Source organism: Anomaloglossus baeobatrachus, chromosome 11 (genome assembly GCF_048569485.1).
Source record: "Anomaloglossus baeobatrachus isolate aAnoBae1 chromosome 11, aAnoBae1.hap1, whole genome shotgun sequence".
Lineage (NCBI taxonomy): Eukaryota > Metazoa > Chordata > Amphibia > Anura > Aromobatidae > Anomaloglossus > Anomaloglossus baeobatrachus.
The window spans coordinates 134,181,624-134,197,928 of record NC_134363.1 but is presented as its reverse complement, the minus strand read 5'-3'; the positions used below and the strand labels follow the sequence as shown (position 1 = coordinate 134,197,928).

General features: G+C 48.4%; 1 protein-coding gene across 5 annotated transcripts in view; it reads right to left on the bottom strand.

Annotated features, from left to right (window-relative positions):
* Positions 1-16,305, bottom strand: part of CHD5 (chromodomain helicase DNA binding protein 5) — a 256,909-nt gene that overhangs the window by 24,009 nt on the left and 216,595 nt on the right. For 3 of the 5 annotated variants that reach the window (XM_075327784.1, XM_075327785.1, XM_075327786.1), the window contains exons 36-39: positions 9,954-10,062; positions 5,024-5,156; positions 4,337-4,532; positions 217-377 (exon numbers count right to left, since the gene is read on the bottom strand). In XM_075327784.1, the coding sequence (XP_075183899.1) occupies positions 217-377; positions 4,337-4,532; positions 5,024-5,156; positions 9,954-10,062 (599 nt within the window). The remainder of the gene's footprint in view (positions 1-216; positions 378-4,336; positions 4,533-5,023; positions 5,157-9,953; positions 10,063-16,305) is intronic. The other 2 variants (XM_075327788.1, XM_075327789.1) reach the window with 1 other exon arrangement.

The following is a 16,305-nucleotide window of genomic DNA, read 5'->3' as shown; positions in this document are numbered from 1 at the left end:
CTGAACCAGCAGAGGGCTGCTAGGTGATGTGAGCTCAGAGCTAGGACGCCGGCAGAATTCTGAAAGCAGTCATGTATGAGAAAGGACTGGCGCAGGTAAAGCATGGCATTTGACGTATCTTTTATGTATAAAATGGATGTAACGGGGTCACTGGTGGGGTGCGAGGCCTCATGTCATAGTAGTAAATGATAAATAATAAACCCCGGATCACCTAACCTGGACTGTGGTGTCACCTCCGCGGTTGGTCAACCTGCTAAGTATACTGCGTTCAGACATCTGCAGCCGGGCAGCCACGGGCGGTATCCTAGACAGCATGGAAGGCAACCGCGTCACATCAGCTTTCATGTCACTTAACAACTCCTCTAATTGGTTCAGAACTGCAAGACACAGGGTGTATGGATATCAAAACCGGTGCAAACAAACCAGCGCAATTAGCCACAGCAGGCAATCACATACATACATTGGGGAAAAGGGTTCAAAAATTGTAAAAAAAAGATTAAACAAATATATGTGTTTTCAGGCAGTGAATGAATTATTTATTTTTTAACCAGAATGTTTCCATTCATCGGCAGCAAGCATGGATATTAAGAAAAGGTGAATATTACAATAGGAGGGGAGAGGGCAACACATTCATAGAAATCACTTGTCACCCACTGATAACTCGACTATTCCGGGGTCTGAGATAACCTCCAGGTGCAGATCAATACATTAGAGACTCATCAAAAAGTTAATTTATTTCAGTAATTCAATACAAAAAGTGAAACGCATATATTATATAGAGTCATTACACACAGAGGGATCTATTCCTATATATTATATGGAGTCATTACACACAGAGGGATCTATTCCTATATATTATATAGAGTCATTACACAAAGGGATCTATTCCTATATATTATATAGAGTTATTACACACAGAGGGATCTATTCCTATATATTATATAGAGTCATTACACACAGAGGGATCTATTCCTATACATTATATAGAGTCATTACACACAGAGGGATCTATTCCTATACATTATATAGAGTCATTACACACAGAGGGATCTATTCCTATAAATTATATAGAGTCATTACACACAGAGGGATCTATTCCTATAAATTATATAGAGTCATTACACACAGAGGGATCTATTGCTATATATTATATAGTCATTACACACAGAGGGCTCTATTCCTATATATTATATAGAGTCATTACACACAGAGGGATCTATTCCTATAAATTATATAGAGTCATTACACACAGAGGGATCTATTGCTATATATTATATAGAGTCATTACACACAGAGGGATATATTCCTATATATTAAATAAAGTCATTACACACAGAGGGATTTATTTCACGTGTTTATTTCTGTTAATATTGATGATTATGGCTTACAGCCAATGAAAACCCTAAAGTCAATATCTCAGAAAATTAGAATAATTACCACAAAACACCTGCAAAGGCTTTCTAAGCAGTTAAAATGGTACCTTAGTCTGGTTCAGTAGGCTACACAAAGATGGGGAAGACTGCTGACTTGACAGATGTCCAGAAGGCAGTCATTGACACGCTCCACAGGGAGGGTAAGCCACAAAAGGTCATTGCTAAAGAAGCTGGCTGTTCCCAGAGTGCTGTATCCACGTATATTAATCGGGAGTTGAGTAGAAGGAAAAAGTGTGGTAGAAAAAGGTGCACAAGCAACCGGGATAACCGCAGCCTTGATAGGATTGTTCAGAAAAGGCCATTCAAAAACTCGGGGGAGATTCACAAGGAGCGGACGCTGCTGGAGTCAGTGCTTCAAGAGCCGCCGCACACAGACGTATCCAGGACATGGGCTACAAGTGTAGCATTCCTTGTGTCAAGCCACTCATCACCAATAGACAAGGACAGAAGTGTCTTACCTGGGCCAAGGAGAAAAAGATCTGGACTTTTCTCAGTGGTACAAGGTGTTGTTTTCAGATGAAAGTAAATTTTGCATTTCATTTGGAAATCGCGGTCCCAGAGTCTGGAGGAAGAGTGGAGAGGCCACAATCCAAGCTGCTGAGGTCTAGTGTGAAGTCTCCACAATCAGTGATGGTTTGGGGAGCCATGTCATCTGCTGGTGTAGCTCCACTGTGTTTTATCAAGACCAAAGTCAGAGCAGCCGTCTACAAGGAAATTTTTGAGCACTTCATGCTTCCCTCTGCCGACAAGCTTTTTGGAGATGGAAATTTCATTTTCCAGCAGGACTTGGCACCTGTCCACACTGCCAAAAGAACCAATACCTGGTATATAACCACAGTATCACTGTGCTTGATTGTCTAGAAAACTCGCCTGACCTAAACCCCATAGAGAATCTATGAGAGACACCAGACCCAACAATGCAGACGAGCTGAAGGCTGCTATCAAAGCAACCTGGGCTTCATAACACCTCAGCAGTGCCACAGGCTGATCACCTCCATGCCACGCCGCATTGATGCAGTAATTCATGCAAAAGGAGCCACAACCAAGTATTGAGGCATTTACTGTACAGACTTTTCAGCAGGCGCCAACATTTCTGAGTGTAAAATCATTTTTTCAGTTGATCTTATATAATATTCTAATTTTCTGAGACAATGACTTTTGGGTTTTCATTGGCTGTAAGCTATAATCATCAACATTAACAGAAATAAACATGTGAAATTGATCCCCCTCTGTGTATAATGACTCTATATAATATATAGGAATAGATCCCTCTGTGTGTAATGACTCTATATAATATATAGGAATAGATCCCTCTGTGTGTAATGACTATATAATATATAGGAATAGATCCCTCTGTGTGTAATGACTCTATATTATATATAGAAATAGACCACTCTGTGTGTAATGACTCTATATAATACATGCATTTCCCTTTTTGTATTGAATTACTGAAATTAACTGTTTGAGGATATTCTACTTTATTGAGATGCACTTGTATATGCAGCTACTCATAACAAATGGGCTGATAGGACTATAAGGACTAGGTTATGCTGATTCCAAATAATCAGTAAAAAGCCAGCTTTATATGTTTTTTAGCAGATCACATGCGATCAAGTCCTGGTTAAAGCTGTTGGGGAAAGTAAGATGGTGGCCCAGACCGGAGTCCGGGACTGTAGTCTACTCATTATCTGCTAAACATCTTTGGAGCCACAGTTTAGGGGCAGACTCACTATGAATCAGTTAAGTTCTATCTGATTATTTTATCGGGTAGCACTCGGACCAATGCTATGTAATGGGGCAGAGCTGATCAACTCTTTTTTCTCATGATGATTTGGCATGAGAAAAAAATAAAAATCACAGCATGCTGCGATTTGACCCGTTAACTGGATGAGACTCACCCATGCAAGTCTATGGGTGCAAAGAAAACATCGGACTGCACTCTGATAACATTTGGTTCTCCATCTTCTCCTCACCTGTGTTACAATTCTCCCATTTGAGAGAAACAGATCACTCTAAACTGGCATTCTGATCAGAGAATGATCGGAGTGTCATTTACATCATCTACCGAATCTTGGGTGAGGGAATCTACAGTTGTGTGATCCCAGCCTAAGGTTCGTTTCTCACATCCGGTATTCACCGAGTGTGGATCAGCCTGAACCTGAACTCCGCAATCTTACTGGCAGATATGAGGCTGTTGAGTTCGGTGTATGGATCCCACAAACATGAATATTGCACATGTGAAATCGGCCTAAAGGGTACTTTACATGCTGCGATCTCGCTAGCGAGATCGCAAGCGATCGTACCTGCCCCCGCCGGTTGTGCGACACGGGCAAATCGGTGCCCGTGGCGCACAACCTTGTTTGTCCCCGTCACACATACTTACCTGCCCTGCGATGTTGCTCTTGCCGGCAAACCACCTCCTTTCTAAGGGGGCGGTTCGTGCGGCGTCACAGCGACGTCACATGGCAGCCGGCCAATAGAAGCGGAGGGGCGGAGATGAGCGGGACGTAACATCCCGCCCACCTCCTTCCTTCTGCATTGCCGGTGGAGGCAGGTAAGGAGATGTTCGTCGCTCCTGCGGTGTCACACACAGCGATGTGTGCTGCCGCAGGAACAAGGAACAACATCGCTAATAAGCAGACAATGATTTTTGGTTTCAGGACGACCTCTCCACGGCAAGCGATTTTGACCTATTTTGCGATCATTTAGGGTCGCTCGTAGGTATCACACACTGCAATATCGTTAATGAAGCCGAATGTGCGTCACAAACACCGTGACCCCGACGATAATTCACTAATGATATTGCAGCGTGTAAAGCCCCCTTAAGGCTTGGGCTCTGCACGTGGAAAATTGTCAACTGTGGCAACCGATGAGTAGAAATAGGCTACATATAGGCCACCAACCTTTGTGTAGTACGGCATTAGCAGGCTTGTTCCCTGCTAGGGACTCTTTGGAGAGATGCTGATGGCTCTCAGCGAGGCACTCCACTTCGGCCAGTCGGGCGTTGAGTGCCATGGCTGGGTGGTTTGGATCCTGGCTCATGTTGAGATAGGCCGCTCTTCGAAGTTGCTCTTCAATGACTAATGCCTGTTCCAGCAACTGATGATAAAAGCATGATTGTTATAAGTTATCCAAGTTCCTGGAAACATGGTTGCTTTCTTCCAGAACCAGATGGACTGCGTCAGTTTTGCAGCTCAGCCGAATTCACTAAGCTGCAGTAGCAGGCATATCCATCGGACAGGTATGAGGAGCTCTGCTACAGGAGAAGCTTGGCTCTGCTACATCTATCCATAAATGATCACTTTAAAGGGAACCCGTTACTAAATTCATGCTGCCCGAATCATGGGCAACATAAATCAGAGCCTGTCTGCAATCATACGCCGGACAGCGTCTTCCTGAAGTTGATAGGTGTCTCCGATGTGCTTACAAAAGAAGAGACTTGTCAATCAACTGGAAGAAGCTTCAAAGAAGCTATTCTCTCTGTAGTTTGGGCAGCATGAATCCAGTGACCGGTTCCCTTTAAATCTAAAATCAGTTCATAAAACCAAAGAATAAATCATGCAATAATCCATAAGTCTTATCACAAATACCTTAAATCTCCGGGCAAGGAACTTATTCTTCATTTCCAGGTAGTTTCCCTTGTGGACCTCGGACTTAAAAGGCTCATTGAGAATTAAATATCGTGGATCGTTCTGGATATCCTGCCATCGAGCATAGCCGTGTCTGAGGGGGTCACAAATTAAGGAGCAGAGACTGGAGAAGGATCATTAGCTCATTATACAGCGACACGAGAGAGGAGAATCTGAATACAAAGACGGCGCTAATTAGCAGGGGAGCGAATGTATAGATATAAATAGGTGTCACCTCCCGAGGAGCCATAACCTTTCATTAGCATTAAATAAAGAGCAGGTTGTGCACACATGGCGGGCGACACATGAAGCATAGAAATATGGCGTCAGTGCGGCCGCAGAAACACGGATCACACTGACAATGCGGGAAAGGTCATAATTATTGTTCTCCACCGGGGGAGAGAGTGCGGCTACGAAAATGCCACTGCCACAAGCCATCAACGCTATGGACAAGGGTGCACGATAACTGCTATGGAAATATGGCGGATGCGGCCATGTGATTCTGTTCAGCCAATCTGCCAAAAAATTCCCCATTGACTTTAATGGGTAAGAAAAACCAATACACAATCAAACCGGAAAAAATTGTACAATTACTTTTCCCTTATTTTAGCTCCTTAGTAACAAATCCATGGCCAAATTATGGTGCAGATTAGACTTTAAGATTGGCTGAAGGAACCCTGTGCAGCAAATATGATGCCCATGGATGTATCCGATGGGATTTGTCCCATTAAAGCCTTATTCAGACTTGCCGTGATTTTTCGCTAATGGAAAAAAAACTTTGTGAGGGTCATCAGTGTGTATGATCAGATATTCACCAGTGTTTCATCAGTTGTCAGGTTTTACCATCAGTAAGTTTCATTTATGAAAGAAGAAATAAATTGCAAAGCTCCTATGCATTACAATGTTAATTGGGCTCATGACTTCCATGCGCTAGCCATAATTTTCAGGCATCCATAGACTTTTATTTATGTTCTTTTTTGAGGACATGGGATCCGAAATAAAAACCCAAGATGTAAACAGACTCTTAAGGCCCGTTTCACACGTCAGTGAAAAACACAGACGTTCTTCACTGACGTGTAAAACACGCACATGTCCCTCCGTGTGCTATGATTCACGGCACACGTGGGTTATCTAAGTGCAATCCGGGCTCCGTTCTCCGTGGTCAGTGATTGCACATAGAGATTAACTCACCTGTGCCCGCTCCCGCTCTCCATGGTGCTGAACGCTCCCGCAGTGCAGCATCCTGCCGGTGCTGACATCCGCAGGAGCTGCTTCCGGGTCGGCTGTGTCGTGCATTCATGAATATGCACGACAGTAATGAGCCGGCTCAGAAGCAGCAGGCAGAGCAGGCTGCAGAGAGCGCCGCTAAAGCCGGGTGAGTAAAAAATGATTTTTATTTTAGAAGCACGTTTTTTTCTGGCAGGTGTTTCACGGATCACACCACTGCGTGGTCCGTGGGACATCAGTGATGCCAGAAAAAAAACGGACATGTCTCCGTACTATGTCTACGGAGACACGGTCAGTGAAAATTCACTGATGTGTGAGCAGACCCATTGATTAGAATGGGTCTGCGTATGTCAGTGATTCTGGTACGTAGAAAAAAAGCACAAACGTACCAGAATCACTGACGTGTGAAAGAGGCCTCAGGCGGAGTTACACGCTACGATTTATCTGACGATGATATGTCGTTGGGGTCACGGATTCTGTGACGCACTTCCGTCATCGTTAGCGACGTCGTTGCGTGTGACACCTACGTGCGACTCCATACGATCACAAATAGGGTGAAAATCGCTGATCGTTGACACGTCGTTCAGTTTCAAAATATTATTCGTCGTTTGGAACGCAGCAGACATATTGCTACGTTTGACACCCTGCCAACGACGAACAACATCCACACGATCGCCTTGGTCAAACAATATATCGCTGAACGATGTGGCGTCGTTTGTGAGATGTGTACATGTGACCGCTACAAAACGACCTATGAGCGATCTCGGCAAATCATAACTACGATCTGGGCGTGTCACATCGCTACTGAGATCGTCAGATAAATTGTAGCGTGTAACGGGGCCTTTAGATTAGAATGTGTACATGTTCTATCCATAAAAATCTCGGTGGAACACGGACGTGAGAAACGATCGACTGAATGAGGCCTAAAGCGGTTTCTCTACGGCACACCACAGGACACAACCTCTTATGTAGAAAATTCTACTGGATTTAAAGGGCCCTTGTTGGGTCCCCTCTGCCCTCCAACCCAGCAGCATTGATCCCTGTAGACCCAAATTCCCTCCCTAACTGGCCCTGTATAATGCTATTCACTAATATGAATGTTTAAAAGACTTATAAACCTCGCTGTTCCTATTCTAATTAGGCCTTGATTAGTCGCAGAGGCGTTAGTTTCCTCAGACTCGTCGGCCCTTTTTCCATGTTATCAGGCTCCTGTGGGAGTAATAACATGATTTCCAAGAGCAGGCATCACCACCAGATTATGGAAATCTCGCGCATGCGCAGGGCTCACTTCAGCCACATCAGTGAGAAGCAGGGTGTAAACTTCCTGGTTTCATCAGGTGCACTGCGCATGATTGTTATGGAACATGGCTCATGTACACGTCTTCTGAACTTCCAGTTATGCGCAGTGTACCTAATGAAGCCGGGAAGCGTACACCCTACTTCTGACTTGCATTGATGTGGCTGAAACGAGCTGCGAGCATACACGAGATTTTCAGGAGCTGGCGATGTCACCTGATCTTGGAAATCATGTTATCCCTCCCACAGGGGCGTGATAACATGGCAAGAGGGCCAACTAGTCAGGGGAGCTGCGACTAGTCAAGACCCTAATTAGCACAGGGACAGCGAGGGTTATAAGTCTTTTTCTTAAATATTCATATTAGTAATTTGCGCTATACAGGGCTTGTTAGGGAGGGAATATGGGCAACCAGGTATCAATACTGAGGGGTTGGAGGGCAGAGGTGACCTGACAGGCTTCTTTTGAAGAAAAAGCAGCAAGCAGTATGTCCCCCAATGAAGGTGAGAGTGGGTAAGGACACCTACCTCTCCATTAAATTCACTGGAGGAGAGGAAATTGCGAGGGTTTTAAGGGCTCATTCAGAGATCATTTTTCTCATATACGGAAAAACTGTCCAAGTTTCATCAGAGTTTGGTCAGTTTTTCTCAGCTGAAAAAAATGAATTGATGGTGATTTCTCTAGTTTGTCACATCACACTGTGTATAATATGAACAGCACACAGATGGCATGTGATTGCTGTCCGATTTTTTCACTTATCCATAGACTTACTTTGGCAACTTTGACATAAGACTTGGATCAAAAACTTTATATATTGAAGTTGTTTTAGGGTTTTTGCACCCAGTTCACTCTTAAGGCAGCTTTACACGCAACGATATTGCTAACGAGATGTCGTTGGGGTCACGGAATTCCTGACGCACATCCGGCCTCGTTAGCGACGTCGTTGCGTGTGAAACGCAGGAACGACCGTTAACGATCAAAATTACTTACCTAATCGTTGATCGTTGACGCGTCGTTCCTTTCCCAATTATAGGAAATAGGAATATATAGGAAGTCTTTATAGCAGAGCTACTTACCAATAGAGAACATTGACTAATGCTCACACTCAGTTTCAGTTGACCAGAGGATCTACTTTACCCTAGCAGCGCTGGCTAAAGGCCCCGTCACACTAAGCAACATCGCTAGCAACATCGCTGCTAACGAACAACTTTTGTGACGTAGCAGCGATGTTGCTGTGTGTGACATCCAGCAACAACCTGGCCCCTGCTGTGAGGTCGCTGGTTGTTGCTGAATATCCTGGGCTATTTTTTAGTTGTTGCTGTCCCGCTGTGAAGCACAGATCGCTGTGTGTGACAGCGAGACAGCAACAACTAAATGTGCAGGCAGCAGGAGCCGGCTTCTGCGGAGGCTGGTAACCAATGTAAACATCGGGTAACCAAGAAGCCCTGTCCTTGGTTACCCGATATTTACCTTTGTTACCAGCCTCCACCGCTCTCACTGTCAGTGCCGTCTCCTGCTCTGTGCACATGTAGCTGCAGGACACACCGGGTTAATTAACCCGATGTGTGCTGTAGCTAAGAGAGCAGGGAGCCAGCGCTAAGCATTGTGCGCTGCTCCCTGCTCTGTGCACATTTAGCTGCAGCACACATCGGGTAATTAACCCGATGTGTGCTGTAACTAGGAGAGCAGGGAGCCAGCGCTAAGCATTGTGCGCTGCTCCCTGCTCTGTGCACATTTAGCTGCAGCACACATCGGGTAATTAACCCGATGTGTGCTGTAACTAGGAGAGCAGGGAGCCAGCGCTAAGCAGTGTGCGCTGCTCCCTGCTCTGTGCACATTTAGCTGCAGTACACATCGGGTAATTAACCCGATGTGTGCTGTAACTAGGAGAGCAGGGAGCCAGCGCTCAGTGTGCGCTGCTCCCTGCTCTCTGCACGTGTAGCTCCGTGCGCTGGTAACAAAGGTAAATATCGGGTTGGTTACCCAATATTTACCTTAGTTACCAAGCGCAGCATCTTCCACGCTGCGCTGGGGGCTTGTCACTGGTTGCTGGTGAGCTCACCAGCAACTCGTGTAGCGACGCTCCAGCGATCCCTGCCAGGTCAGGTTGCTGGTGGGATCGCTGGAGCGTCGCAGTGTGACATCTCACCAGCAACCTCCTAGCAACTTGCCAGCGATCCCTATCGTTGTTGGGATCGCTGGTAAGTTGCTTAGTGTGACTGGACCTTAAAGGAGAATCTGCACAGCCAGCAGTATTAACCTGAGCAAGTGTGTATGAAGCCCTGCGCTGTAATCTCCTGATACCAGAAATAGGAGGGAGAACTCTCCATCGTGGTATCCTCATGACAAGAATGTTACACATAAGGATACGTCACAATTCCAGCAAGTAACCAGTAATCATGTCGCCTGTGCCAGATGTCATAGATTTTGCCAGAAGTGACGGCAGCTCTTTCTTCATTTTGCCATAATGTGTGAAGCTCTACAATAGATAAAAAACACACAAAAATAAACCACATCATATCCCCAAACAGCTTCCCTGAGACGATACATATTGTACGCTGGGGATATGTGACGTGGATAATAATCCTCACTATTTGCGGGTGTAAGTGACGGCATCAGATCTCGTGGTAGCACTGGAGAAAACACAAATTTAGAGAAAGCAAGCCAAAAAAGAAAAAATGTATGAGAAAGTTGTCAGCTTTAAAATAATAGTATTTCATTAGCTGTTTGATTGGAGTCTGTCTCTGACAACTCAGATCTTTGTCACAGGAATTAAGGCCTAAGCCACACGGCGAGAAAATCGGTGCGAGTGGAGTGCGATAAAACATTGCATTCCCCTCGGACCAATTCTAGCCTGTGTGTCAGCACCCATGAGCGATTATTTTCTCAGCCCTAATCGGACCGAGAAAACAATCGCAGCATGCTGAGATTGTAAAGCGAGACTCATTTCTCTTGCCCCCATTCAAGTGAATGGGGCAAGAGAAAAATCGCACTGTACTCGCAGTACACCGGCTACAGAGAGAGGGAGAAAAATCCCTCCCTCCCCTCCGCAGAACTTGCCCGCCCCTCCTGAGAGCCGGCCCGCCCCCCGCAGCTGAGGTCCGCTCGCATGATCGGACCACAGTCGCAGGGACACTAGCAAGACACTCGGCTCCTGCTGTGCTGCCAGCGCGAGCCGAGTGTCCTACGAGCATCGCAGTAGTGCCCCGTGTGGCCCCAGCCTAATTGTCAAAATGGCTCAAAAAGAATGACTTTTCTATCCTTGCTGCTTATTTCCTTCTTCATATGGGAAAGATGTCTGGAAATGAATGTCATAATCATCATAGAAACCTTCTGATACTCCAAATACCGCCATACCATCAGTTTTCCAACCATATATTAGTTCCTTGTAATCGGGGCAGATTTTGCGCAGGAAGCAGCCTAGTGGGATCATCAGTATAAGGGCTCATGCGGACAACTGTATTTCCGGTCACAGTGCTATCACAAAACATTGGCTCGTATTGGGACCAATGTTATTCAATGAAGCAGTGCACATAGCAAATTTTTTTATGCACGATTTACCTCTGACATTTGGATGGCACTCGGCCATTCAAGTCTATGGGTCCATGAAAAAAATCGGACTGTACTAGGATGACATCCAATTGCAGTCTGACTTTCACAAACTGACTGAATGGAGAAGATGGAGAAACCTTTTTTTTTTTGTTCTCCTCATCCAATCCCACTCCGATCAGAGGCTGATTAGCGAAATCAGGCCATTATTCCTGGATGACAAAAATAAGTTGGCATAAACCCAGCCTATGGCAGATTTTAAGTAAAGGGATTGTACAAGATTAAGAAGAAAAAAAAAAACAGCGCCAACTGTCAGCAGTTTGCGTGTGGTACTGCAGCTCAGCTTTATCCAATTCCCATGGAGCTAAGCAGCAACTTCAGGTGAAACCCATGGCTAGCTATGAAAAGAAAGATAAGCAGCCTTTCTTTGTCGCTCCATTGGGAGACCCAGACAATTGGGTGTATAGCTTCTGCCTCCGGAGGCCACACAAAGTATTACACTTTAAAAGTGTAACCCCTCCCCTCTGCCTATACACCCTCCCGTGCATCACGGGCTCCTCAGTTTTATGCTTTGTGTGGAAGGAGGCACACATCCACTCATGCATTCTCATATTAGTTATATCGGTTGGAAGAAAAGTGGGCCCCCACGGGGCCCCCGGCATGTTCCCTTCTCACCCCACTACGTCGGCGGTGCTGTTAAGGTTGAGGTACCCATTGCGGGTACAAAGGCCGGAGCCTCATGCCGTTTTTCCTTCACCATCCCTTAGCGGCTCTGGGAGAAGTGGGATCCTGACCGGTCATCCATTTACTGGGACTGTGCTCCCTCCGCAGCCCCTGTGGGAATCTGCCGGACAGGAGTCTATTCATCCTCAGGGACCGGGCCCTGCATCTCTAAGGTACTCTGTGTCCCCATAGGGGCTGTGCATGGAGCGCCTTCTTCCCGGACGCTGCAGCAGCTGCTGATTTGTGAAGACCGGCGGACTTCCGCGCCGACCGCGCCTGCTTGTCGGCCGCGGTCTTAAATTTAGTCCCCGGCTTCATTGCGGCCTAGTAGCAAAACTCCCGCCCCCGGGCCTGCCTGTCAGGGGTAAGGGCGGGACTGCCGACCTGACGTCGGATGTGAGGGCCGGAGCATCCTGTATGTTTCCTCCCCCCTCACTGATCACTGTGGGGACCCCAGATTCCCGCACTTTTCTAGCGCCGCCCACGGCTCCACTCCTCCCCAGAGAGCTCCGGCAGCCATTTTTTTGGCATTCTGCCGGTGGAGGATTACCAGGAAAGAGCTCTGCAACTCTGGGAGACCTAAGGCAGGGAATCTGGAGGACACACACTCCGCTTTTTAGCGGTCGGTAAGCCACACCGGTCACCCGGTGCTGGTCCCCTTAGGGTGCCGGAATAGATACGTATTCTATATATATATTTCTGTTCGGTCGGGCTATATACCCTTTCACATATACCCTCAGTGATCACTCTCCTAGGATAGAACAGCATGTCGTCGACAAGGAGCAAGGGTGCTAAGGCACAGGGTTATTTTGCGACCTGTACCTCTTGTGCGGCTATGTTACCTGCGGGTTCCACCTACCCTCACTGTGAGCAATGCTCGGCCCCTGTTTTGCTTGCTCAGCCGGAGCCTCGGTCACTAGTGGGCCCCTCGGCTCAGGTAGACCCCCCTGCTCCCCCTGTCCAGGCGGCAGGGACAGAGTTTGCCGTTTTTGCTGAGAAACTCTCTGAGTCACTTTCACAATCCATGGCTCAGTCTATGGACAAATGGTCTGCCAAGCTGCTAGAAGCTTTGCAGTCCAGACCGGTCCTTACACAGGCCCCGGGCCCTGTTGGATCGTCGCCTCCAGGCCCCTCTCGGTCCGCGCCGCAGCGCGCTCCCAGGGGGGGCCCTAGGTCTCACGTGGAGGACTCCTGCCCGGACCACAGCCCCAGACCGGCTAAGCGGGCTCGCTGGGAATCTTCCCCGACTTCTTCACGCTGCTCGGGTTCCCAGCTTGAGGACTCTCTGGAGGACGAGGCGGACGTCGCAGCTCAGGGCTCTGACCCTGACGTTGCTCTCAATCTTGATACACCTGAAGGGGACGCCTTAGTAAATGACCTTATCTCGTCCATCAACCAGGTGTTAGATCTATCTCCCCCGCCTCCACCTGTAGAGGAGTCGACTTCTCAGCAGGAGAAACACCAGTTTCGGTTCCCTAAACGTACACGGAGTGCGTTTTTCGATCACTCTAACTTCAGAGATGCTGTCCAGAAGCCCAGAGCGGTTCCGGACAAGCGCTTTACTAAGCGCCTTACTGACACACGTTACCCCTTCCCCTCTGACGTAGTTAAGGGTTGGGCTCAATGTCCCAAGGTGGATCCTCCAGTCTCTAGATTGGCGGCTAGATCTGTGGTATCAGTTGCAGATGGCTCATCGCTAAAAGATGCCACTGACAGGCAGATAGAGCTCCTGGTGAAATCCATCTATGAAGCCACGGGCGCGTCTTTTGCCCCGGCTTTTGCAGCCGTGTGGGCACTCCAAGCTATCTCAGCTTGTCTGGCTGAGATTAATGCGGTCACACGTAATTCTGCTCCGCAGGTTGCGTCTTTGACTTCTCAGGCGTCAGCTTTTTCTTCCTACGCCATGAACGCAGTCCTAGACTCTGCTAGCCGTACAACGGTGGCATCCGCTAATTCTGTGGCAGTCCGCAGGGCCATGTGGCTGCGCGAATGGAAGGCAGACTCGGCTTCCAAGAGGTTCTTAACCGGTTTGCCGTTTTCTGGCGACCGATTGTTTGGCGAACGATTGGATGAGATTATTAAGGAATCCAAGGGAAAGGACTCCTCCTTACCCCAGTCCAAACCGAAGAGACCTCAGCAACGGAAAATACAATCGAGGTTTCGGTCCTTTCGTCCCTCCGCCAAGTCCCAATCCTCTTCGTCCAGCAGGCCGGAGAAAGGCCAGAGGAACTCCTATGCGTGGCGGGCTAAGTCACGCCCCCAAAAAGCCGCCGGAGGCAATGCCTCCAAGGCGGCCTCTTCATGACTCTCGGCATCCCCGAACCGCATCCTCGGTCGGTGGCAGGCTCTCCCGCTTTTGCGACGCCTGGTGGCCACATGTCAAGACCGATGGGTGAGAGACATTCTGTCTCACGGTTACAGGATAGAGTTCAGCTGTCGTCCTCCGACTCGTTTCTTCAGAACCTCTCTGCCCCCCGCTCGGGCCGACGCACTTTTTCAGGCGGTGGACGCTCTGAAGACAGAAGGAGTTGTGATCCCTGTTCCCCCTCAGGAACATGGTCGCGGCTTTTACTCCAACTTGTTTGTGGTGCCAAAGAAGGACGGTTCATTCAGTCCCGTTCTGGACCTCAAACTACTCAACAGACATGTGAGCACCAGACGGTTTCGGATGGAATCTCTCCGCTCGGTCATCGCATCGATGTCACAAGGAGACTTCCTAGCATCGATCGACATCAAGGATGCTTATCTCCATGTGCCGATCGCACCCGAACATCAACGCTTCTTGCGTTTCGCCATCGGGGACGAACACCTTCAGTTCGTGGCATTGCCTTTCGGCCTGGTGACAGCCCCACGGGTGTTCACCAAGGTCATGGCATCCGTTGTGGCGGTCCTACACTCTCAGGACCACTCGGTGATTCCCTACTTAGACGATCTCCTAGTCAGGGCACCTTCTCAGATGGCGTGTCAAATCAGCCTTACCGTCGCTCTGGCGACTCTCCAGCAGTTCGGGTGGATCATCAACTTCCCAAAATCCAAGTTGACACCGACCCAATCTCTGACTTACCTCGGGATGGAGTTTCATACACAGTCAGCGGTAGTCAAGCTACCGCTCGACAAACAGCTTTCTCTGCAGGCAGGGGTGCAATCTCTTCTTCGGGGTCAGTCACACCCCTTGAGGCGCCTCATGCACTTCCTGGGGAGGATGGTGGCAGCGATGGAGGCAGTGCCCTTCGCGCAATTCCATCTGCGGCCACTCCAGTGGGACATTCTCCGCAAATGGGACAGGAGGTCGACTTCCCTCGACAGGAACGTCTCTCTTTCCCTTGCAACCAAGACGTCTCTTCAGTGGTGGCTCCTTCCCAATTCTCTATCGCAAGGAAAATCCTTCCTACCCCCAACCTGGGCTGTGGTCACCACGGACGCGAGCCTGTCAGGGTGGGGAGCGGTTTTCCTCCACCACAGGGCTCAGGGAACCTGGACCCCGGTAGAGTCATCCCTTCAGATCAATATTCTGGAGATAAGGGCAGTGTATCTAGCCCTATTGGCTTTTCATCGGTGGCTGGAGGGCAGGCAGATCCGTATCCAGTCGGACAACGCCACTGTCGTCGCATACATCAACCACCAAGGCGGCACTCGCAGTCGTCAAGCCTTCCAGGAAGTCCGACGGATTCTGCAGTGGGTGGAAGCCACAGCCTCCACCATCTCCGCAGTTCACATCCCGGGCGTAGAAAACTGGGAAGCAGATTTTCTCAGTCGTCAGGGCATGGACGCGGGGGAATGGTCTCTCCACCCAGACGTGTTTCGAGAGATCTGTCGCCGCTGGGGAACGCCGGACGTCGATCTTATGGCGTCACGGCACAACAACAAAGTCCCAGCATTCATGGCCCGGTCTCAAGATCACAGAGCTCTGGCGGCGGACGCATTAGTTCAGGATTGGTCGCAGTTTCGACTGCCTTATGTATTTCCTCCTCTGGCGATGCTGCCCAGAGTGTTGCGCAAGATCAGGTCCGACTGTCGTCGCGCCATTCTCGTCGCTCCAGATTGGCCGAGGCGGTCGTGGTACCTGGATCTGTGGCATCTCACGGTGGGTCAACCGTGGGCGCTTCCAGACCGCCCAGACTTGCTGTCACAAGGGCCGTTTTTCCATCTGAATTCTGTGGCCCTCAACCTGACTGTGTGGCCATTGAGTCCTGGCTCCTAGCGTCTTCAGGGTTATCTCAGGATGTCATTGCCACCATGAGACAGGCCAAGAAACCAACGTCCGCCAAGATCTATTACAGGTCTTGGAGGATCTTCTTATCCTGGTGTTCTGGTAATGGTTTTACTCCCTGGCCTTTTGCCTTACCCACTTTTCTTTCATTCCTTCAATCCGGAATGGACAAGGGTTTGTCACTCGGCTCTCTCAAGGGACAAGTATCGGCGCTATCCGTATTTTTTCAAAAGCGTCTGG